Genomic DNA, 23,002 nt, shown 5'->3' on the forward strand with positions numbered 1-23,002 from the left:
AGGAGTGATCCCTGAGGGACTCTGCTTGTCCCTGGCCTCCACTGGGACCTGGACCCATTGACAGCCACTCTTTGGGTGCAGTAGTTTTCCAGTGCTGGGATTTCAGGTTGGACTTTCTGCTTCTGCTCCACCAAATGGTTATTTGAAGCTGTTAAATGCAGTGGCAGAATCCATCATGCAGGCAACTTGATGATACCTTCCTGTTTCTCCTGGGATGGGGCTGAAGAGGGGCTGTGCTGGCTTGATGTTTTGAGCTGTGTTCTCGTCTTTGCTTATAAAACAAAGGACAAAGCAACAAACCCTGAAAGCTTCACCATTCCTCAAGTGTGCAATGGGAGTTAAGTGGTTTGAATGAATGCATTATAAAAAACACATTAAGAAGTTGAGTTCCTTGTCACAACTTTTCCCTCTTCATGTTTTTGATGCTGGAATAGCTCTTATTCTGAAGTGGTCCTGCAGAGGAAGTGAGGAAGCTGCTCCCTGGTTGTAAGTTAGCCCAACCTAACCTGCAGTCTCACATAATGACATGGCCCAATCTCATTCTCTTTGCTCTGTGGTGTTATAAAGGATGCTCTTCAACTGTCTGGGTTCGTTACTCAGCTTTGCATTCCTCCAAGTTCAACCTTGAGCAGATGCTCTCTCATGGACAGGACTTGATCTCTCCACTTCCAGTGGGTCATAGAAACTTGTTGCAACTTTCTATGGAAGATGATCTTTGGTAAAGGCTGCTTGGAATTGTTCAGTGGTGGGCAGAGCATGGAATTGGTTTGGGTGGAAAACACCTTGAAGGTCATCCAGACCAACTGTTCCCTACCTCTGCCAAGGCTGGGGCTAAACCATGTCCCCCAGCACCATACCTCTGCCTCTTTGCAACACCTCCAGGGATAGGCATTCAACCACCTCCCTGGGCAGCCTGTGCCAGTCTCTGAGAACCTTCCAAGAGCAATGTTTCTTCTGATGCCAAACCTAAACCTCCCCTGTGCAACTTGAGGCCATTTCCTTTTGTCCTGTCACTTGTTCCTAGGGAAAAGAGACCAAACCCCACCTGGCTCCAACCTCCTTTAAGGGAGCTGTAGAGAGCAATGAGGTCTCCCCTCAGCCTCCTCTTCTCCACACTAAACACCCCCAGCTCCCTCAGCTGCTCCTCCCCAGCCCTGTTCTCCAGACCCTTCCCCAGCTTTGTTGCCCTTCTCTGGACACACTCCAGCTCCTCATTGTCCTTCTTGAAGTGTGGGCCCCAAAGCTGACCCCAGCACTCAAGGTGTGGCCTCAGCAGTGCTGGATTCCCTGGGCCTTGCTGCACATTGACTGCTGTGTGGTTACCTGGCTCCCTGGTACATGTGGTTTGTCTCCACAGGCCAAAGAAAATGATTTGTTTTGTTCTAGCAGCCCAGTAGCTCACTGATGGACTGTAACAGCTCCACCTGTACCAAGAGCGTGCCCTGAGGAGCTGACAGCGTTCAGCAACTTTCCCATGACTTGTCAAAAGTTTCACTGTCAGCTTCTCATCCACACTTTCTTTGCAGATGCCTTTTAAACCAAACAAAACATGGGAAAAGTGTTTGCTGCTTTGTGCATTGCAGCTTGAAGAGAGAGAGCTTTGGGAAAGCAGCCTCGTTGAGGCTGCGTTTCGGACCGCCGTTTGGTCGCTCCTGCATTTCCCTGTGCTCGGAAGTGATGGATCCCCAGGGGTTCACCAGAAGTAGAGCCTTCTGTGGTCTGTTTTCAAAGGGTCAGGTTTTCAGGTCCTTTTGGAAAGGTTTTGTGTGTGTCTCAGAAGATGTGTTTGCTCCTTGTCCTTCTGCAGGTCCAATGATGCACCAGCAGCCTCCCTCCCAGCAGTACAACATGCCACAAGCGGGTGGCCAACATTACCAGGGGCAGCAGCCACCTATGGGGATGATGGGCCAAGTGAACCAAGGAAATCACATGATGGGGCAGAGGCAGATTCCTCCTTACAGGCCACCACAGCAAGGTAGGACTTCACTTCAGGGGTTTTGCAGTCAGTTTAAATAACCCCCTTGAAAGCCTAATCTGAAATCGCTTCCTTGCTGACACCCATCACGTTGCAGGGTGTCCCAGGCTCTGTTTGCAGACTCTCTGGTTTTTGGTTCCCCTTTGAAGGGTGGTTCTCACAGCAGATTGCTGGTATCACCAGGAAACGTGGAGACAAGCATTTCTTTCTGCTTTGAGTTCTTTCTGAGAAGAAGTACCTAAAATTACACCTTTCAGATATGCTGATGCAGATTTCTGTTTCAATACTTAAACGCTAGCAACAGAGAAGGAACAGAGTACCTGCCTGGCTCTGAGGAGACCTAATTGTGGCCTTCCAGTACTTTAAGGGGGCCTACAAGAAAGCTGGTGAGGGACTTTTGAGGGTGTCAGGGAGTGATAGGACTGGGGGGAATGGAACAAAACTAGAAATGGGTAGATTCAGATTGGATATGAGGAAGAAGTTGTTCCCCATGAGAGTGGTGAGAGACTGGCACAGGTTGCCCAGGGAGGTGGTGGAAGCCTCCTGCCTGGAGGTGTTTGCAGCCAGGCTGGCTGTGGCTGTGAGCAACCTGCTGTAGTGTGAGGTGTCCCTGCCCATGGCAGCGGGGTTGGAACTGGATGATCCTTGAGGTCCCATCCAACCCTAACAATTCTCTGATGCTATGAATTACCTCAGCTACAAAATAATCAAAAAAGGAGCCATATCCTACTCTTTTATACTCTTTAATCCTTTGCTTTCCAATCCTTTTAGGCAAGGAATGACTTTCAGACCATAGTCTGCTATCCACATGTCCCTAAAATAAGCTGAAAGCTAAAGTTTTGGTACCAATGTGCTCAATGCAGTGCAGGCAAACAATTCTCTCTGAATGTGTGTGTGTAGATAAGATACATTGATTATTCTTACTTATTTTGAAGTAAACTGGATTACATGTGTTGTCTGAAATGCAACAGGATGGGTGGGGAGTACATTGGAGAAGTATTTCTCATACTAAAAATCAGCCATTAGCAGAAAACAAGTTATTTACATCTTGACTGGTTGTGGTTTTTCAGGCCCACCACAGCAGTACTCAGGCCAGGAAGACTATTATGGGGACCAATACAGTCATGGTGGACAAGGTCCTCCAGAAGGCATGAACCAGCAATATTACCCTGATGGTAATCTCTCCTAAATGTTAACTTTCCCATTTCCTATACCTGCCCAATACTAATGTAGTCATATGCCCCACAGCAGGGAGTGAGGCAAGAACAGTAATTGGATATCCTACCTCACACTGACCCAAACCTTCCAAATCCAGGATTGCTGCTGCACTCCCAGGTTTCTGTGGCTGGCTTCGTTTTGCAGCTTGCTCAGAACGTGGCGTTTGCCATGCTCCAGCTCGAGACTCTCCTTTAACAGCAAGCAGCCCTTCTTAGTGTCTCCAAAATGAATTCCTGCAATTGGTTTTGTCTAAAAAGGATGGAGGGGTTCCAAAGCATCTCCAGTAAATGGAGATGAATCCAAGCAGCCTTAACTTGATGATTAACCAAGGGGGGAGGGAGGGAGAGGGCGGGGGAGGGGGGGGCACTATCCTTTCATTATAGATTTGATGGATGTGGAAAAAAACTTGCTGAAAAAAAATGTGGCTTTTCTGTAAATCCCCTTTGTTGTTTTCTTTTGAACTTAGTGTTTTCTTGTAAGCTGCTGAAATGTGTATATTGCTGCTATGGTGTGGGCCTTCAGCTTAATTTCTGAGGAAGGCATAAAATGGGCCCTGCCCCTGAGGGGGTTGGAATTGTGAACCTTCTTTAGCATTCCCCCCCCCTCCCCCCCACCCCAGTGCTTTCAAGACAAGAGCAAAACTTTTGAGTGCCCTAAATCTCTCCTCCCTCTTGGCATGTAGAATGCTGAAGGTTGTTGGATTGTGTTCTAAGGTAGAGAAGTTGCAACTAACCTGAGCAGAGACTGGGCGGACAAAGATGCTGTCTCATTAACGCTGTGGTAACTGTGTGCAGCTTCATGGTATCTCATGAAGCTTGAGGAGTGTGGTAGATGGTAACACTTTAAAAACATATGCAAAGCAAAGCTATCATTACCAGAGCAACCACTCATTGCAAAATAAGAGGATACAAGTTAGTGGTTTGATTTTTCAACACCTATTAGATTGATTTTTCAGATGCATCAGGCCATGTCTGTAAACCTTTCAGGTGTGATCTTTGGAGGTAACCATGCACAGTTACTCTGCAAATTGCATCAACTCCTACCATTAAGCTTTCATTTGGGAACTTCTGTTTCAGGAGATTGCATGTCAGGAACAAGTTCTGCACCATGAGGGTGGTGGAACTGGTACAGGTTGCCTAGGGAGGTAGTTGAGGTCCCATCCCTGGAGATACTCAAGGTCAGGCTCAATAAGGCTCTGGTCTAGTGGAGGCTGCCCCTGCTTACTGCAGGGGGCTTGTCTAGATGACCTTTGAAGGTCTCTCCCAACCCAACCTATTCAGTGATTCTATGGTACACCTGAACTTGACATGGTTACAGGCAATTCCTTATAGTAAGGGTAGGTTGGACACGATGATCTTGAGGGTCTCTTCCAACCTGGTTTATTCTATTCTATTCTAATTTGATGTTCCCATCAGCAGCTCTGTGGCAGCATAGATTGCTTCTCTAAGACCCATTCCTTCTGTAGACTCCTCCTTTATCATCACCTCATTATTATATAGCCCATCAAAAGCATATATCCTAAGTCTTGTGTTAATGGCTGCCTCTTTATATTCAAGAGCAATGACCCCATGGTGCAGTTGCAGAACAGCAGAGCCCACTTAAATTTTTGGAACCATTTTCTCCTCATTCCAATATTCTATTCCAACCTGGCAGAGCCTGTGTAAAACTGACAGGGGTTAATTTTAAGGTGAAAGCATGCAACCTAAATCCTGGTTTGTTTTCTTGATCAAATTAGCAATAATAATAATAATAGTAATAATAATAATGATCTATCTCTTGGTTATCAGTAAGATAAAATCTCACTTGTTTGAAGCACAACAACAGGTAGGGCGCTCAGGTTCCTCCCTCAGAGGTGCTTGAGGTCTCTGAAAAGGAAGCTTTGTTTGCACTGGAATGCAAGAGGAAAAGTTGCCTTAAGACTTACAGGAATTCTCTTTGTAGGCAAAAACCTTGAGAATGTTGTTTGGTTGGTTGGGTTGTTTTTTTTTCCTGTCACTTAAAAGCAAAAACTCAATGCAGGCTGTGATTCCTGACTTCCTTGAGCTTTATTTGTTACATTTCACACTGCTTTTAGCATATGCTTTTGAATTGGGAGCTCAGCAGAACAGGTGTTAGACAAAGTATGGTAATTGCTTGCTTTGTTCATTCTAATTTAATTCAGGTTATTTACATGTGAAAGGCCTAAATGTGCTTTCATTTCTTCTTTTTTTTTTTTTTTTCTGAGTGAAAGATGAAGTGCTCTACTTTCCCCCACACACACCTTGCCCCCCCTCAAACAAGGACTATCAGAAGGTTAAGACCATCCCTTGCTGCTAAAATAGCGTTGGGTGATAGGTTGGACTCGGACTCAAAGGGTCTTTTCCAACCTGGTTAATTCTATTCCTATTCTATTCTATTCTATTCTATTCTATTCTATTCTATTCTATTCTATTCTATTCTATTCTATTCTATTTATTCTGTTGTAAAACTACTGCATTAAGCCCTTTGATTTATTTTTTACCCCCCCTCCTGCCACATGTAGCTTCGATAGGGAAAGGCAATCACGTTCACGATGAGGCTTTGACTTAACGCCGCTGCAGAACTTCCTGTTCCTGTGTAGCCAGTTGCAAGACTATTATCAGTAGGAGATTTTTTTTTTGGGGGGGTGTGTGTTATTTTCTTTTTTGTTTTTTTGGAATGATCATTCAACTTTCTGAGAACTGAACTGCTGTGAGGGGCTTTCTCACCCAGAGGCCATTAACGTTTCTTCCTGTCTCTTGTCGAATTGATGTAGGTCATAATGATTACGGTTATCAGCAACCGTCGTATCCTGAACAAGGCTACGATAGGCCTTATGAGGATTCCTCCCAACCTTACTACGAAGGAGGTATCTATATACCTTCACACACATGCCACAAACATTCCCCCTCTCCTCCCCCCCTCCCCCTTTTCCCCCCCCCACACCAGGAGCAGCAGCTCCCACACAGCGCCGCCCCCCCCCCTCCCCACGCCAAGCTCTCGTAGAATCCTAGTCGCTGCCTGTCTTGAGAACCGCAGGGAAAACTTGGGAGCCTCCAGAATAATTCCTTGCCAGCACCTAAAACCAAACCAAAATGATATCTGTAACCACAGTTTTGCCATTTCTAACAACAGTAAAATGACTAAAACACTCTAGAGACTTATATGATTCTTTTTTTTTTACTTACTCTCTTCATTTTTTTGACCTCAGTGGAAGTTTTGAGTTCACCATAAACCCGTGGGTTCAGTTGTATCTCTTATGTTTTTTTGTGTGTGTGTGTGTTTATATCTCTCTCTATTTTTTCCCCCCCACCCTGTATAATTCTAGTGTGGTTAGGAACCAGCTTGCTGATCTTGTGTAGCTAGTCTGTGCTCTTGTGGCTGTCCTTAATTTTGTCCTCCTTTGGTTTTTGTTCCTTCGTTCGTTTGTTTTGTCTTCATTTATTTCATTTAGCGTAGTCCTGACCTTTATGGCTGTGATGTTCCAGTAACTGTAATGCTCCTTTGGCAGAGAGATGCTGAAAATGCTGCAGTTCAACTGTGCAAAACTGGCTTTCACTGCAGTTTGTTTGGCAGACTTCCTTCTGTTTGGTTTGACGATTATGATTATTTTTATTTTGCCCTTCCTTTCGTTTTTGTTTGGTTGTGGAAAGTGATCTTGCATTCTCATTTTTGTTCTTGTGTTGTTGGCTGTGCATCTTTAGAAGGAAAGCAGCCTGAAGGAAGTAGGTGCCTTTATAAAAGTGGTTTTTTTCTGTTGTTCTTTGCTTTCTTGCAATCCTCTTACAGGAAACTCGCAGTATGGCCAGCAGCAAGATGCCTATCAAGGACCGCCCCAGCAGCAGGGTTATCCGCCCCAACAGCAGCAGTACCCAGGGCAACAAGGCTACCCAGGACAACAGCAGGGCTATGGTAAGAACCTGAAGACAAAATGATCACAGGAAAGACCTGGACAGATCCTCCCATGTTGTTGCATCCCTCTTTTACTGGGTTGAAAGGCCAGGCTTGTGCAAAGAAGTTGTATGCCCATGTGCTCGCTGGGCCAGACCAAGAAAGTGTAGAAGACAGCATCCTTTGGGATCTGTTCTAGAATACATAAGTCTTACAGAATCATAGAATTGTTTAGACTGGAAAAGACCTTTATGATCATCCAGTCCAGCCATTAACCCAGCACTGCCACATCAGTTGCTAAAACACACCCCTCAGCACCATGTCTACACATTATGCCTCCAGGGATGGTGATTTGACCACCTCCCTGGGCAGCCTCTTCCAGTCTTTCAGAACCCTTCTAGGGAAGAAGATTTCCCTGATGTCCAAGTTATGATTCTATGGTTCTAAACCTCCCCTGACTCCAAACTGTTTTCAGGAAGCTGTAGAGAGCAATGGTGTCTCCCATCGGCCTCCTCCAGACCAACCAACCCTATGTCCCTCAGCTGCTCCTCCCCAGCCCTGTTCTTCAGACCCCTCCCCAGCTTTGTTGCCCTTCTCAGGACCTGTTCCATGCCCTCGATGTCCTCCTTGCAGTGAGGGCCCCGAAACTGAACCCAGGACTCAAGGTGTGGCCTAAACCAGTGCTGTGTACAGGGGGACAACCACTGCCCTGGTGCTGCTGGCCACACTATTGCTGATCCAGGCCAGGATGCTGCTGGCCCTGGCCACCTGGGCACACTCTGGCTCTTCTTCAGCTGATTGTTGACCAACATCCCCAGGTCTTTCTCTGCTAGGCAGTTTCCAGTCAGTCTGTCCCAAGTCTGTACTGTTCATAGGGTTGTTGTGACCCAAGTGCAGGAGCCAGCACTTGGTCTTGCTGATCCAGTAGATCCAATGTTGTCAGTGTAGGCCAGTGTGGTAGCCTAGGGCATTGAGGGTGGCTAGGAAACAGAACAAGCTTCTGTAATTTAGAATGACCCAGAACGACTCTGCTCTTTTCTGTCCTCTGTAGGTGATTGCAGAGGGCAGGCAGGTGGCAGAGAGCCATTTACTCTTTCATCCTTCAGTTTGCCATTAGAACACACTTAAAAAAATTCTAGTTTAACATCTCACCCAAAAAGGTGAACCATGCCATGAACATTCCTGTGCTGACCAGTCAGGAAATTTATCTAACCGTTGCCAGTGCAGCTTTCAGGAGTCACAGAACCATTTAGGTTAGGAGAGGCCTTTCAGATCATCAGGTTGCCCGGGGAGGTGATAGAAGCCTCATCCCAGGAGGTTTTTTAAGGCCAGGCTGGATGTGGCTTTGAGCAACCTGATCCAGTGTTAGGTGATCCTTGCCCATGGCAGAGGGGTTGGAACTGGATGATCCTTGAGGTCCCTTCCAAGGTTATAGCCAGGTGGGGGTTGGTCTCTTCTCCCAGGCAAGCAGCACCAGAACAAGAGGACACAGTCTCAAGCTGTGCCAGGAGAGGTTTAGGCTGGAGGTGAGGAGAAAGTTCTTCCCAGAAAGAGTAATTGGCCATTGGAATGTGCTGCCCAGGGAGGTGGTGGAGTCCCCATCCCTGGAGGTGTTCAAGAGGGGACTGGATGTGGCACTTGGAACCACGGCTTAGTAGTCATGAGGTGTTGGGTGACAGGTTGGACTTGATGATCTCTGAGGTCTTTTCCAACCTTACTAATTCTATGATGATTCTAAGTCCAACAAAGCATTGCCAGGGCTCCACTAAACCATGTCCCTCAGCACTATGTAGAACAGAATAAACCAGGTTGGAAGAGACCTTCAAGATCAACTAAACCATGCAACCAAGCACCCTATCAAGTCTCCTCCTGAACACCTTCAATGATGGTGACTCCACCACCTCCATATTCACATGTCTTGTAAATCCCTCCAAGGGTAATGATTCCACCACTGCCCTGGACAGTCTGTTACAGGGCTTGACAAACCTTTTGGGGAAGAAATTGTTCCTAATGTCCAAGCTAGACCTGTTGTGGTGCAACTTGAGGCCATTTCAGCTTGTCCTGTCGCTTGTTACTTGGGAGATCAGCCCTCACATCCTTTCAGGGAGTTGTAGAGAGTTAGGTGGTCTCCCTTCTTAGCTTTCTCCAGGCTAAACAACCCCAGTTCCCTCAGCTGCTCCTCACAAGACTTGTGCTCAGTTTGTCTTAGAAACCTGCACTTGTGCAAACCTTCTAATGTATGGCAGGAAGGGGAACTCCTCTGCCACAAGTGAGATGAGGTAGTGCTTGGATTCAAGGAAACACCCTCCAAGTAGGAAACTCAAAAGCAGTAGTGTGTCATTTTCATCCTTTACTTCTGAGACCTTGAGGTCAGAAGAGCCTGACATGCTGAAAATGCTGCTCTTTTCCTTCCTTACACCTTGTGAAGCTCAACATTCTTCTCTCAGGAGGAGGAATCTCTGAAATCTAATTCCATGTATTTTACCTTTTAGCTTCATTGCAGGTTTAAGTTCTTGAAGTTTCAGCATCGTGGGTGTACAAGGAACCAGCCAGGTGACTTTTTGCCAGATAAATGCCAGATTCACTTGGGTTGAGACAGAGCTAAGTTTAGAAAGGATCCACTGAGATGGGGCGGAGCTCTCCTTTTGGAGGTGATAGATCAACTAATAGTCCTAAACCAACATTCATGTACTCCTGTTGTGGTGAAGGTGAGGCAAGAACAGAGTGAAGGTCCATCTAACCCACTGCTCTAAGCTGGGGAAGTAAAGAAACAAAAGCCTGACTTGATCTGAAAGTGTAGGTTAGCTGAAACTAGAAGAGAGAGATGAATAGAAGAATGGCTTAGGTGGCAGGGACACCTTCCACTAGATCAGGTTGATCAAGACATCATCCAAGTTGGCCTTGAATACCCCCAAGCAGAGGGCATCCACAGCCTTGCTGGGCAGCCAGTTCCAGAGTGTCACCACCCTCATACTGAAGAACTTCCTCAGCTCCACTCTAACCCTGCTCTCCCTCAGCTCCAAACCATTCCCCCTTGCCCTGTCTCTAGACACCCTTATGAAAAGTCCCTCTTCAGCCTTCCTGTAGGACCCCTTCAGATACTGTAAGGCAGCTGTAAGGTGCCCCCAGAGCCTTCCCTTCTCCAGGCTGAACAACCCCAGCTCTTTCAGCCTGTCCTCATAGCAGAGGAGTGAAAGCACACTTCTCAATTCCTGGTTTTGTAGCAGAAACAGATATTGAGATTCCATTCTTACTTCATAAAATCTGCCACTGGCTATTCAGAATTCAGCTCTAAAGCATTACCATGAATAAATAAACCCCAGGTTCATTTGTCAGATGAACACAGCACTTTCTAGGAGGTAGTATCCTTGCTGAATTTAATATTTAATTGCTTTCTGCTTTGCAAAAGTAAATCAGCATCTCAATCATCATGATCAGTCTTTAAGGTTTTATTCCACTGGAGAAAGCTGAAGCTGCACAGTTCAAGGGGATTTGAGGCCTGAGGAGAATGGTAATGGCCTGTGGAGGTCTTCTTCTCCAGGTCTTCTTTTTGACTGCCTTACAGACCTTGAGTTACTGAAGGGGTAAGCAGCTGCTGTCATTGCCCTGAGCCTGTAGCTAGAGCTAACCCTGTCAAGCAGAGTCACAGCATTGCTAAAAGACATCAGTTCCTTCTGCTGGAAAGTGACAGAGTGTTGCTCTGTTGAGAGGAAAGCACTTCTGAAGGCTTGCAAGTCTTCCTGGCTGAGAAAGCTAACCTAGATCCACTGGGAAAGATCCACTGCTGGAATGCACAGAACACCTCAGTACACCCAAGGCAGGAGAGGATGAGTCCCTTTGGTTTGGAGCAGGACAGCCCTGCCTGATGGTATTGGTGCGAAGCTGCCAGTGGTAGACAGGCTGAGTCCCTGTGCATTGTGACAGAAGGATTTTGTAGTGACAAAAGAGCTTCATCCTTCTGCAGCCAGAATGACTGGAGCCAAAGCTGGGGGGGTTCTGTCCTTTTCCTGAAAAGATTAAGGTGCCCAGAGGAGTGGAGGACACTTCTTGGTGTCCCACAGCAGCATTTTACTGGGTGACACATCTTGCATTCCGTGCAGGTAGCTCGCTTGCCTGACATCCTGTTTGTGATTGCCTGCTGGTCTCTTCAGAAGGTCCAGATGCTAAACACAGCTGATACCTGCCTGCTCCTGGCCTTACAAAGTTCTGGAGCAGCATAGAGCAGAAGAGTGCCTCCTTAAATCCTGGAAGGTGCACAAGTTATCCCCCTGTACTCCACTCTGGTGAGACCCCACCTGGAGTGCTGTGTTCACCTCTGGAGCCTCAACTTGAGGCATGTGGAAATGTTGGAGAGGGTCCAGAGGGGGCCACAAAGATGATCCAAGGGCTGGAGCACCTCCTCTGTGGGGACAAGCTGAGAGAGTTGGGGCTGTTCAGACTGGAGAAGAGAAGGCTCTGGGGAGACCTTAGAGCAGCCTTCCAGTGCCTGAAGGGGGCTGCAGGAGAGCTGGGGAGGGACTTCTGGCAAAGATACAGAGTGACAGGATGAGGAGTGATGGCTTCAAAGTGGAAGAAGCTGGATTTAGATGACAAATTAGGAAGCAATTCTTCCCCATGGCAGGGCTGAGGCACTGGAACAGGTTGCCCAGAGAAGCTGTGGAGGCTTTAAGCTTGGAAGTGTTGAAAGCCAAGCTGGCTGGGATCTTAAGCAAGCTGATCTAGTAGGAAGTGTCCCTGCCCATGGCAGGGTACTGGAACTGGATGATCTTTAAGGTCCCTTCCAACTCAAACCATTCTCTGATTCTGTGTTTATGATTTCTTGTTTCTTGCCTTGTTTTTCCCTGTCCTTTGACCTCTTCTGAGCAGCTGCTGCCTTCATTGCTAGTAAATGCTGAGTAAATCCAGGTGAATGTTTCTGTGGTTGGAGCACAGGCCCTGTCAGCTGAGATGCTTTCCAGGGTGAGAGGAGGACCACTAATCCCTGCTGTGTTTTGGGGTAGCAAAAGGCTGAGCTACCCAGCAGTGATACTTCTCAGCCCTGCTCCCTGCAAAACTGACTGCTTTTACTTTTCTCCCTGACACCTTAAGCAATCTGTTCTTGTTTTTTCCCTCCATTTTAATGATCTTCAGGTCCCTCCCAGAGTGGTCCAGGACCTCAGTATCCAAATTACCCACAAGGACAAGGCCAGCAGTATGGGGGATACAGACCCACACAGCCTGGGCCACCACAGCCACCACAGCAGAGGCCTTATGGATATGACCAGGTATTGCTTCATTTGATGGGGGGAAGTTGTGGTTCTGACACACTCACTTGATAATCTTAGTGGGCATTTAACTGATGAATTTGAGGACAGTCTCTCAGGTCTTAGGGCTTTTAGTCCAGGTGAGTTACCCAGGATCATTTGTCTGGAGGTGTCCATCCAGTCATTCAACTGGATGGATTTGCCAAGTTATTAATGCAGCTTGGCAAAGGGAGGCCTTCCAGGCAGGATTTTTGGACCTTAAAACTGAAGGTGATCTGTTTCATAGCTTCATGGTGAATATGAGAGGTGAGGTTCTTGACTCTCCTGGTGGATCATTCTTCAGGACTGCTCTGCTATCAAAACAGTTGAATTGATTTTTCCATGAACACAAATCCAGGAATCTTCCTCTCCAGTTGGAGGAGCACCCCAGGTTCTTCCCCTGAGCACCACTGAGGTCCTTCTGCTCTTTTTCTGAGCAGTGTAAAGGAACACTTTATCATGGGACAGAAGTGACCTAAAACCAACTTCTTCCCTCTGACTGCTGAGACAAGTTTGGAACAGACAAAGAGGCATCATCAAAACTCCTCTAGACTGGAGTTGTAGTGCAGGACTGCTGTAAGGAAGCTCTTCTAATTAAAGGGGTTTTACTCTTCCAGAAGGTACTAACCTGTAAAAAACTAATCTTTGCAATATGAATCATTCAGAGACCCCACTAAAACATGAACTAGTGCTAAAATGGAGATGAACTTAATCTACCTTATGATCAAGCTGAGCTTCTAGTGCTTAAAATCCTCCTGTGGCAGCAGAACTTGAACTTTCAAGGAGAACTTCCCCTTGGAAGTGAGAATAGGCACAGCTGACCATGCTTTGAAAGGAGAAGAGTTGGCTTCCTTCCTACAGAAATGAGAAGAGCCAAGGAAGAAGGGAGCAGACTCTGCCAGTGTGGTGGTTTGGAGATGCAGTTACTTCATTTAACAAACCAACCATTGTGCACTGAACTGACAGTGGCCTCCTGCAAATGATGAGCCACAGGAAAATGCAAACAGAGGGGCAAGGGAACTTAACCTCAGCATGCTGAGTTTCTTGCCCCTGTCTCTGCAGTGGAAGTGGATGAGCCTCTGCAGACAGGTTCTACTCCTCCAGTCTGTGCAGTCCAGGTTCCAGTTGTAGAAGACCTCTCTTCCATCCTGCCCATTCCCATAGGAATTGTGCTGCTGAAATTCTCATCTGGCAGCCTTTCTGGAGCTCTTCTTCCTGACTGATTGTCACATTGCAATGGGAAAAACTGGCTTGGCAGCAACGAAGCTGGCATGTAGGGTGCTGCCTTAACACAGGCTGGGAGTGCAGGGTGGAGAATGTTCACCACTTAGCTGCTCCTGGTTCCTGCAAGCCCAGTGGTGAAGGATCATGGTAAACATGCAGCATTGATGCTGTCACCTCTGCCCCCCTGCAGCACACCCTGTTCTGTCAAAAGAAATAGAGAATATCAATAAGGGTAATAATTCTGTCTGTTGAGTCTGTGGAATAATTGATTCCCATAGGATCTGCTGACTGGTTCTTTACTGTTCCCTTGGCTTTTGAGACACATGGATCAGGCCATCCAGTGATGTTTGACCCATGAATATGATTAGATAGCTCTGGAAGCAAATTAGGTTCATAATTGACCTTGAATTTAGGGGGCCTTGGCTTCTTGAGATGATTTCCACCATTTAGCTGGGAAGCAATTCCCAGCTTTGAGTTTATCTATTTATTTATTTGAAATGGGAATTTCACAACAGCCTGTTGAATTCTCTGGCATGGTCTATTGATCAAATTAGGTGCCTGGCTTAAAATCCATGTCAGCAGTCTTGCTTTTACATTAAGGCACAAAGGATGAAGATAAAGCTGTGCCACTTTATCATATCAGTTTCTCAGATGCTGCTACTTGTTTCCATCTTTTACCATCATTGTTTGCCTGCTTGGTCTTCCAGTCAGCTTCTAACACAGAGCAACCTGCTTTGTGTTCCAGTTCTTCTCATTGATACCACTTAATCCATCAGTTCAGCATTTGTTGTCACTTGTTTCCAGCTTTTACCATCATCATTTGTTTGCTTGGCCTTCCAGTCAGGCTCTGACACAGAACAACCTGCTTTGTGTTCCAGTTCTTCTCATTGATACCACTTAATCCATCAGCTTAGCATTTATTGTCACTTGTTTCCAGCTTTTACCATCATCATTTGTTTGTTTGGCCTTCCAGTCAGCCTCTGACACAGAACAACCTGCTTTGTGTTCTAGGCCTTTTAATTGGCACCACTTAATCCTATCAATTTTATGATTTATTGTTACTAGTTTCCATCTTTTACCATCATAGATTATTTGCTTGGTCTTCCAATGAGCTTTTGACACAGAAAAACCTTCCTTGGTTGGTCTTCCAATGAGCTTTTAACACACAAAAACCTGTTCTAATTCTTCTAATTTATGCCACTTAATCCATCAGTTTAGCATTTATTGTTACTAGTTTCCATCTTTTACCAACATCATTTGTTTCCTTGATCTTCCAATGAGCTTTTGACACAGAAAAACTAGCTTTGCTTTGTCTCCCAATGAGCTTTTAACACAGAAAAATCTGCTCTGTGTTCCAGTTCTTTCCATTTACACCACTTAAGTCTATCAGTTTGTCATCTGTTGCTACTTGTTTCCATCTTTTCCCATCATTGTTTGTCTGCTTGGTCTGCCACTCAGCTTCTAACACAGAGCAACCTGCTTTGTGTTCCAGTTCTTCTCATTGATACCACTCAATCCATCAGTTTAGCATTTATAGCTACTTGTTTCCAGCTTTTGCAATCATAGTTTATTTGCTTGGCCTTCCAATCAGCTTTTGACACAGAACAACCTGCTTTGTGTTCTAGGCCTTTTAATTGGCACCACTTAATCCTATCAATTTATGATTTATTGTTACTAGTTTCCATCTTTTACCATCATAGATTATTTGCTTGGTCTTCCAATGAGCTTTTAACACAGAAAAACCTGCTCTGTGTTCTAATTCTTCTAATTTATACCACTTAATCCATCAGTTTAGCATTTATTGTTACTAGTTTCCATATCTTACCAGCATAGTTGATTTGCTTGGTCTTCCAATCAGCTTTTGACACAGAAAAACCAGCTTTGATTTGTCTCCCAGTGAGCTTTTAACACACAAAAACCTGCTCTGTGTTCCAGTTCTTTTCATTTATACTACTTAAGCCTATCAGTTTATCATCTGTTGCTACTTGTTCCCATCTTTTACCATCATAGTTTGTTTGTTTGGTCTTCCAACCAGCTTTCGACACAGAAAAGCCAGCTTTGATTTGACTTCCAATGAGCTTTTAACACACAAAAACCTGCTTTGCTTGGTCTTCCAGTGAGCTTTTAACACACAAAAGCCTCCTCTGTGTTCTAATTCTTTTAATTTATACTACTTAATCCTATTAATTTATCTTTTATTGTTGCTAGTTTCCATCTTTTAACCATCACAGTTGATTTGCTTGGTCTTCCAACCAGCTTTTAACACAGAAAAATCTTCTTTGGTTGGTCTTTCAGTGAGGTTTTAACACCGAAAAACCTGCTCTCTGTTCTAATTCCTTTCATTTACACCGCTTCAGCCTATCAGTTTATCTTTTATTGCTACTTGTTTCCACCTTTTCCCATCATAATTGATCTGGTTGGTCTTCCAACCAGCTTTGAACACAGAGAACCATGCCTTGTGATCCTAATTAATGATGATTTTTTTTTTTCTCCCCCCTCCTCCCTTAGGGTCAATATGGAAATTACCAGCAGTGAAGAAGCACTCACATTCCAGTAGGCAATATCAAGTAGCAGCCATATTGTCTCCTCAAGCACTGTGGACATCTTCCTGAGATGAGAACCTCCCATTCCATCCTAGCTTTTTAACTTTTTGGGACAAAAACCAAACCTTGTGGCTGTTTCCTGGGATGCAGTCTTTGTGGGTTAAATTGTTTGGGAGGCTGTAGATTCTCAGAAACTTTTTTTGAGTTCCCATCTCTGCTCTAGATGGCAATATTGGACAAGCAAATAACCCAGCCAGAGCAGTTTGCAGGGAGTTGTGAGAGCTGGTGTGTGTCAAACTAAAGACTGTTACAGACTGAAAGGTGTGAACAGCTTTGGATGGTTATGAAGGTTGTGGGGAATTGAATATTATTGTTTTTTCTCTTTTTCCACAGATACTATTTTTTTTGTAAGGGAGGGAGGGGGGAAAAAGAGGTGGGGGAGGGGAAATGCACACTTTTTACAGCAGCAATATTTTGTATATGATGGTATTTTGTGTTCTTCTTTTCACGTGGGGAATATGCAAGGCGGGGGGGGGGGCAGCACACTACTCGCTGGAGGGCAGGAGGAGAAATCTGCTGTTGGGAAATGGGGAGGGGAGGGATGCTAAGTGCTTGATTAAGTCTTGAAACACAAGGGTGTCCAATAAAGATAAGAGGGAAAGGTGGAGAGCATCATACATCACCCAGGGGTTCGTGTAGCGAGGATCCCAGTCACCTAAATGGGAACACCATGAAGGGCACTCGGATGCAGCCTGCTGCAAAGAGGAATTTTTGTAAGCTTTCCAATTTTTGATGAGCAAAGCAGTTTTGTAAAAGAATTGTTTCTAACACAGTTTTGACAAATGAATTTCAGTGGGGGTTTGGTGTTTTTTTTTTGGGGGGGGGGGGGGAGCAACAAGGTAAAACCTTTGGGGTTTATTCCTCAACTGTTTTGTCCCCAGCTTTGCAGAAGCAACCAGAGAAAACACTTTGGGGTTTATTCCTCAACTGTTTTGTCCCCAGCTTTGCAGAAGCAACCAGAGAAAACCTTTTGGGGTTCATTTCTCAACTGTTTTGTCCCCAGCTTTGCAGAAGCAACCAGAGAAAACCTTTTGGGGTTCATTTCTCAACTGTTTTGTCCCCAGCTTTGCAGAAGCAACAAGAGAAAACCTTTGGGGGTTTATTCCTCAACTGTTTTGTCCCCAGCTTTGCAGAAGCAACAAGAGAAAACACTTTGGGGTTTATTCCTCAGTTGTTTTGTCCCCAGCTTTGCAGAAGCAACAAGAGAAAACACTTTGGGGTTTATTCCTCAGTTGTTTTGTCCCCAGCTTTGCAGAAGCAACAAGAGAAAACACTTTGGGGTTTATTCCTCAAATGTTTTGTCCCCAGCTTTGCAGAAGCAAAAAGAGAAAACACTTTGGGGTTTATTCCTCAGTTGTTTTGTCCCCAGCTTTGCAGAAGCAACAAGAGAAAACCTTTGGGGGTTTATTCCTCAACTGTTTTGTCCCCAGCTTTGCAGAAGCAACAAGAGAAAACCTTTGGGGGTTTATTCCTCAACTGTTTTGTCCCCAGCTTTGCAGAAGCAACAAGAGAAAACACTTTGGGGTTTATTCCTCAACTGTTCTGTCCCCAGCTTTGCAGAAGCAACCAGAGAAAACACTTTGGGGTTTATTCCTCAACTGTTTTGTCCCCAGCTTTGCAGAAGCAACCAGAGAAAACCTTTTGGGGTTCATTTCTCAACTGTTTTGTCCCCAGCTTTGCAGAAGCAACCAGAGAAAACCTTTTGGGGTTCATTTCTCAACTGTTTTGTCCCCAGCTTTGCAGAAGCAACAAGAGAAAACCTTTTGGGGTTCATTTCTCAACTGTTTTGTCCCCAGCTTTGCAGAAGCAACAAGAGAAAACCTTTGGGGATTTATTCCTCAAATGTTTTGTCCCAGCTTTGCAGAAGCAACAAGAGAAAACACTTTGGGGTTTATTCCTCAGTTGTTTTGTCCCCAGCTTTGCAGAAGCAACAAGAGAAAACACTTTGGGGTTTATTCCTCAGTTGTTTTGTCCCCAGCTTTGCAGAAGCAACAAGAGAAAACCTTTGGGGGTTTATTCCTCAACTGTTTTGTCCCCATCTTTGCAGAAGCAAAAAGTTTGGGGTTTACTCCTCAAATGTTTTGTCCCAGCTTTGCAGAAGCAACCGGAGAAAACCCTTTGGGGTTCATTTCTCAAATGTCTCATCCCCAGCTTTGCAGGAGCAAGCTGTAATCCCTCTGAATAATTGCAATAACCAAGAAAATGAGAAATGTTCATTTTTGTTTTTTTTTCACTTGGCTTGGATATGCAAAGAACTTGAAGAAAACACAAACACAAAGCCTGTGGAGGACAGAAGTGTGTTGCATTACCTGTATTTTAACCTTTAGCTGAAGAGTTTGTATCTATCCAACTAGCCTTAGAAGACTTTGTAAAACCCTATCTAAACTTTCCTAATTGGGGGAGCTAACCCCTTTAGAAAGGAGGCATTTTTGTGTGTCTTCCCCCACTTTTCTTACTGGTCCCCACGAGACCAAGGGGTGGCTGTTGCAGAACATCAAATAGAAAAGACCCTGGGGAATGAAGTCACTGCCAAATTTTGGGAGGGTGTTGAACTGCATTCCTGCTTGCAGTGTTGCACGTCAGGCAGGGGCAGCACCTTGAGCAGTAGCAGAGCACACACACACAAAATTGGGTTTGAGATCATCATCATCCTGCAACCCTCTGACCAGATAAATCTATGGAGGTGGAGTGTGCAGCAATATAATGCACTCAGGAATTCCTGGCAGCTTTTATGCAGGACAGAGTATTAGCCCAGGAATAAAAATGATTTATTTTTAAGCTTAGTGATCATCTTTGGCGGGGGGGTGGGGGGAGGAGTAAGGGGGCAGTGGTGTCCATCAGGACACTGGAGATGGAAGAGAAGATTTTTTTTTTTTGTTCAATTTCCTCATGTATTTTCTTTTTTTTTTTTAAAGGGAAACCAATTCTTATTTTTGCTCTCTTAAAGCCAACACAATCCACACCAAGGTTTGAAGAGCTGTGGCGTGAGGAAAGGGAAATGCTTCTAGGTTCTGTGCCAACTCTTTCCACACCGCCGTGTACTTGGTTGCTATTTCAAACTGTACTCCATCAGTTGTACCAACAGGAGAATAAATTATTTGTGATTTTCATTTCCTCAGGTGTGTGTTGAAATGAGATTTCCCCCCCCCCCCCCAGCCACCTCTGCTGCCTCACCTGTGCAGTTCTGCTGGTCCTTTGTATTGGAGAGAAGCTTGGCCAGTGGGGTGGTTTGAGCCTTAATGGGGAGTTAAGAGCTCAGATGAGGGCAAGGCTGAAAATCTCCCCCCTGCTCCCCTCTCCTCCCTCCCAACAGAGTGGAGAAAACAAAAGGAAAGGAGCAAATCCACCAAGAAATCATTTGGAGTTGGCTTGAAATTAGAGAGGTAAAGAGTTTTCTTTAAAATAAATAAATATCTATATCTAGATATATAACAGTAACAATAGACTAGAATAGACCTTCAAGAACATCAAGTCCAACACATCATCCAACACTACCTAATCAACTAAACTATGCAACCAAGCACCCCATCAAGTCTCCTCCTGAACACCTCCAGTGATGGTGACTCCACCACCTCCCCAGGCAGCACATCCCAATGGGCAATCACTCTCTCTGTATAGAACTTCTTCCTAACCTCCAGCCTAAACCTCCCCTGGTGCAGCCTGAGACTGTGTCCTCTTGTTCTTTTGTTCTTGTTCTGGTGCTGGTAAGGTTCACAAGGGCAAGGAACAAGGATGGGTGGGAGGGGAAAAAAAAACCAAGAATACAAACGCAGTCTCTCTCTGAAGAGGCGCGGAGGCAGCGGGGAGAAGGATCAGGCGCGACCACATGAGCCAGCAGTGTGCCCAGGTGGCCAAAAGGCCAATGGCATCCTGGCCTGCATTAGGAATAGTGTGGCCAGCAGGAGCAGGGAAGACATTGTGCCCTGTACTCTGCATTGGTTAGGCCACATCCTGAGTACTGTGCCCAGTTCTGGGCTCCTCAATTTAAGAAGGACATTGAGACACTTGAAGGTGTCCAGAGAAGGGCAACGAGGCTGGGGAGGGGTCTGGAGCACAGCCCTGTGAGGAGAGGCTGAGGGAGCTGGGGCTGTTTAGCCTGGAGAGGAGGAGGCTCAGGGGAGACCTTACTGCTCTCTACAACTACCTGAAAGGTGGTTGTAGCCAGGTGGGGGTTGGTTTCTTCTCCCAGGCAACCAGCACCAGAACAAGAGGACACAGTCTCAAGCTGCACCAGGGGAGGTTTAGGCTGGAGGTGAGGAGAAAGTTCTTCACCAACAGAGTCATTCATCATTGGAATGTGCTGCCCAGGGAGGTGGTGGAGTCCCCATCCCTGGAGGTGTTCAAGAGGAGATTGGATGTGGCACTTGGTGCCATGGTTTAGTCATGGGGTCTGTGGTGAGAGGTTGGACTTGATGATCTTTGAGGTCTCTTCCAACCTTGGTGATACTGTGATACATGGCAGAGGAGCACGAGGGCAGCCGCAGTAGCTCTCATCCAGGAGAGGCAGGAGCTAAAAAGGAGAGCTAATGGCTGCAATGTCCTGCCTTTTATACCCTAGCTGGGCAGGGAGTGGGGAGTAGAACAGACTCAGTTTCTCAGGGGGGAAAGCAGCCTGCAGGGAAGGCAAAGCACTCAGAAGCCCTCCCCACTGTGTTCAGGACGGGCATTAACCCACCACAGCCAGAAGAACCCAAACTCGCTTTGCCTTTCTAGGACCTGATCAACATTCTCTTGCCATAGCCCAGTTAATTAGAATTAACTGTTCAGTAATCAGTGTGGTGTGTAGGCTGTTTGTTAAGGAATTCTGCCTCTGCAAATGAAGGTCCAGGAGGCTGTAATCAAGATGACTGAATTAGATAAATGAGTGGAGGAGGCAAAAAAAACCCCAACCCAATGTGTGTTGAACCCAACCTGGTGGAGCTCCGTTAGCTCATTTGAAACAAGCTCAACTGACATTAAGAAACAATTTGTCTTGCCAGCCCCATCTTCTGTTGTCTTATTCTCCTTTTTAATGGAAACTAAAATTGCAATTTTAATAAGCAGAATTTCCTCCAGGGTCTCCCCTCCCAGAGACTGCTGCACTTGCAAGGTTTAATTGTTTTATAACGGTCCTGTTTCGTCAAACTTTTTAATTGGTGGTGACAAAAATTACCTTATTCCTCTGACACTGTGCCAGGAGAACAACTGGAGAGGAGAGAGCTCCACGTGAAAGAGCTGCTGACACTCTATATAACAAAAAAAAAAGCCCCAAACAAACCCACACTTGCCCCTAGACAAAACCAAGGGGGAATGTGAGTCCTGAGAGGCTGGGGCCAGGCTCTGCTGGTGATGCCCAAGGACAGCACGAGGGGAGGTGGTGGAAGCTGAGGCAGAGGAAGCTCCATGGAAACAGGAGGAAGAATCTTTTCCCTGTGAGGGTGATAGAGGCCTGGAACAGGCTGCCCAGGGGGGTTGTGGAGTCTCCCTCTCTGGAGATATTCAAACTCCACCTGGATGAGTGTGATCTCTGGGTGATCCTGCTCTGGCAGGGGGGTTGGACTGGGTGAGGTTTGGAGGTCCCTTCCAGCCCCTGGAATTCCGTGATTCTGGGTACAGTAGGACCAGAATCAGAGTGTGAATCAGAGTGTGTTAGGGGTTGGAAGGAAGGCACCTCTGGAGATCATCCAGGCCAACCCCCCCTGCCAAAGGAGGATCACCCAGGGCAGGTCCCACAGGAATGCAAAGTGGGTTTAGAAAGTCTCCAGAGAAGGAGACTCCACAATCTCTCTGGGCAGCCTGCTCCAGGGCTCCAGCACCCTCACAGCAAAGACTTTTCCCCTCTCATTGAGGTGGAACCTCCTGGGTTCCAGCTTATCCTCTCTGTTCTTTGTCCTGTCACTGGACACCACTGAAAATAGCTATTGATAGACATTGGCTTGGTCCCCTCTCAGCCTTCTCCAGAATGAACAGCAGCACAGGAGAGATGTTCAAGTCCCTTTATCATCCTTAAACATAAGATTGAAGAACCAAGATCTTCACAGTATCACAGAATCACCAAGGTTGGAAGAGACCTCAAAGATCATCAAGTCCAACCTGTCACCACAGACCTCATGACTAAACCATGGCACCAAGTGCCACATCCAATCCCCTCTGGAACACCTCCAGGGATGGGGACTCCACCACCTCCCTGGGCAGCACATTCCAATGGCTAACAACTCTCTCTTTGAAGAACTTTCTCCTCACCTCCAGCCTAAACTTCCCCATGTACAGCTTGAGACTGTGTCCTCTTGTTCTGGTGCTGCTTGCCTGGGAGAAGAGACCAACCCCCTCCTGGCTACAACCTCCCTTCAGGGAGTTGGAGAGAGCAAGGTCTCCCCTGGGCCTCCTCCAGGCTAAGCAACCCCAGCTCCCTCAGCCTCTCCTCACAGGGCTGTGCTCCAGACCCCTCCCCAGCTTTCTTGCCCTTCTCTGGACACCTTCAAGTGTCTCAATGTCCTTCTTAAACTGAGGAGCCCAGAACTGGACACAGGACTCAAGGTGTGGCCTAAGCAGTGCTGAGCACAGGGCACAATGACTTCCCTGCTCCTGCTGGCCACACTCTTCCTGATGCAGGCCAGGATGCCATTGGCCTTCTTGGCCCTCTGGGCACACTACACAATCCATCTTTCACAGAATTTCAGGGGCTGGAAGGGACCTCCAAAGCTCATCCAGTCCAACCCCCCTGCCAGAGCAGGATCACCTACACCAGATCACACAGGAATACATCCAGGTAGGGTTTGAATATCTCCAGAGAGGGAGACTCTACAACCCCTCTGGGCAGCCCATTTCAGGCC

At 46.2% G+C, this 23,002-nt stretch overlaps 1 protein-coding gene across 4 annotated transcripts in view; it reads left to right on the top strand.

Moving 5' to 3' along the window:
* The window catches only part of SS18 (SS18 subunit of BAF chromatin remodeling complex), a 54,743-nt gene extending 38,246 nt beyond the window's left edge, over positions 1 to 16,497 (top strand). The window contains exons 6-11 of one of the 4 annotated variants that reach the window (XM_054179654.1): positions 1,808 to 1,975; positions 3,046 to 3,150; positions 5,967 to 6,059; positions 6,980 to 7,102; positions 12,212 to 12,345; positions 16,096 to 16,497. In XM_054179654.1, the coding sequence (XP_054035629.1) occupies positions 1,808 to 1,975; positions 3,046 to 3,150; positions 5,967 to 6,059; positions 6,980 to 7,102; positions 12,212 to 12,345; positions 16,096 to 16,122 (650 nt within the window). In that variant the 3' untranslated portion in view covers positions 16,123 to 16,497. The remainder of the gene's footprint in view (positions 1 to 1,807; positions 1,976 to 3,045; positions 3,151 to 5,966; positions 6,060 to 6,979; positions 7,103 to 12,211; positions 12,346 to 16,095) is intronic. The other 3 variants (XM_054179656.1, XM_054179655.1, XM_054179657.1) reach the window with 3 other exon arrangements.
* Positions 16,498 to 23,002: the final 6,505 nt, after the last annotated feature.

The sequence above is a fragment of the Dryobates pubescens genome, chromosome 3, assembly GCF_014839835.1.
Source record: "Dryobates pubescens isolate bDryPub1 chromosome 3, bDryPub1.pri, whole genome shotgun sequence".
Lineage (NCBI taxonomy): Eukaryota > Metazoa > Chordata > Aves > Piciformes > Picidae > Dryobates > Dryobates pubescens.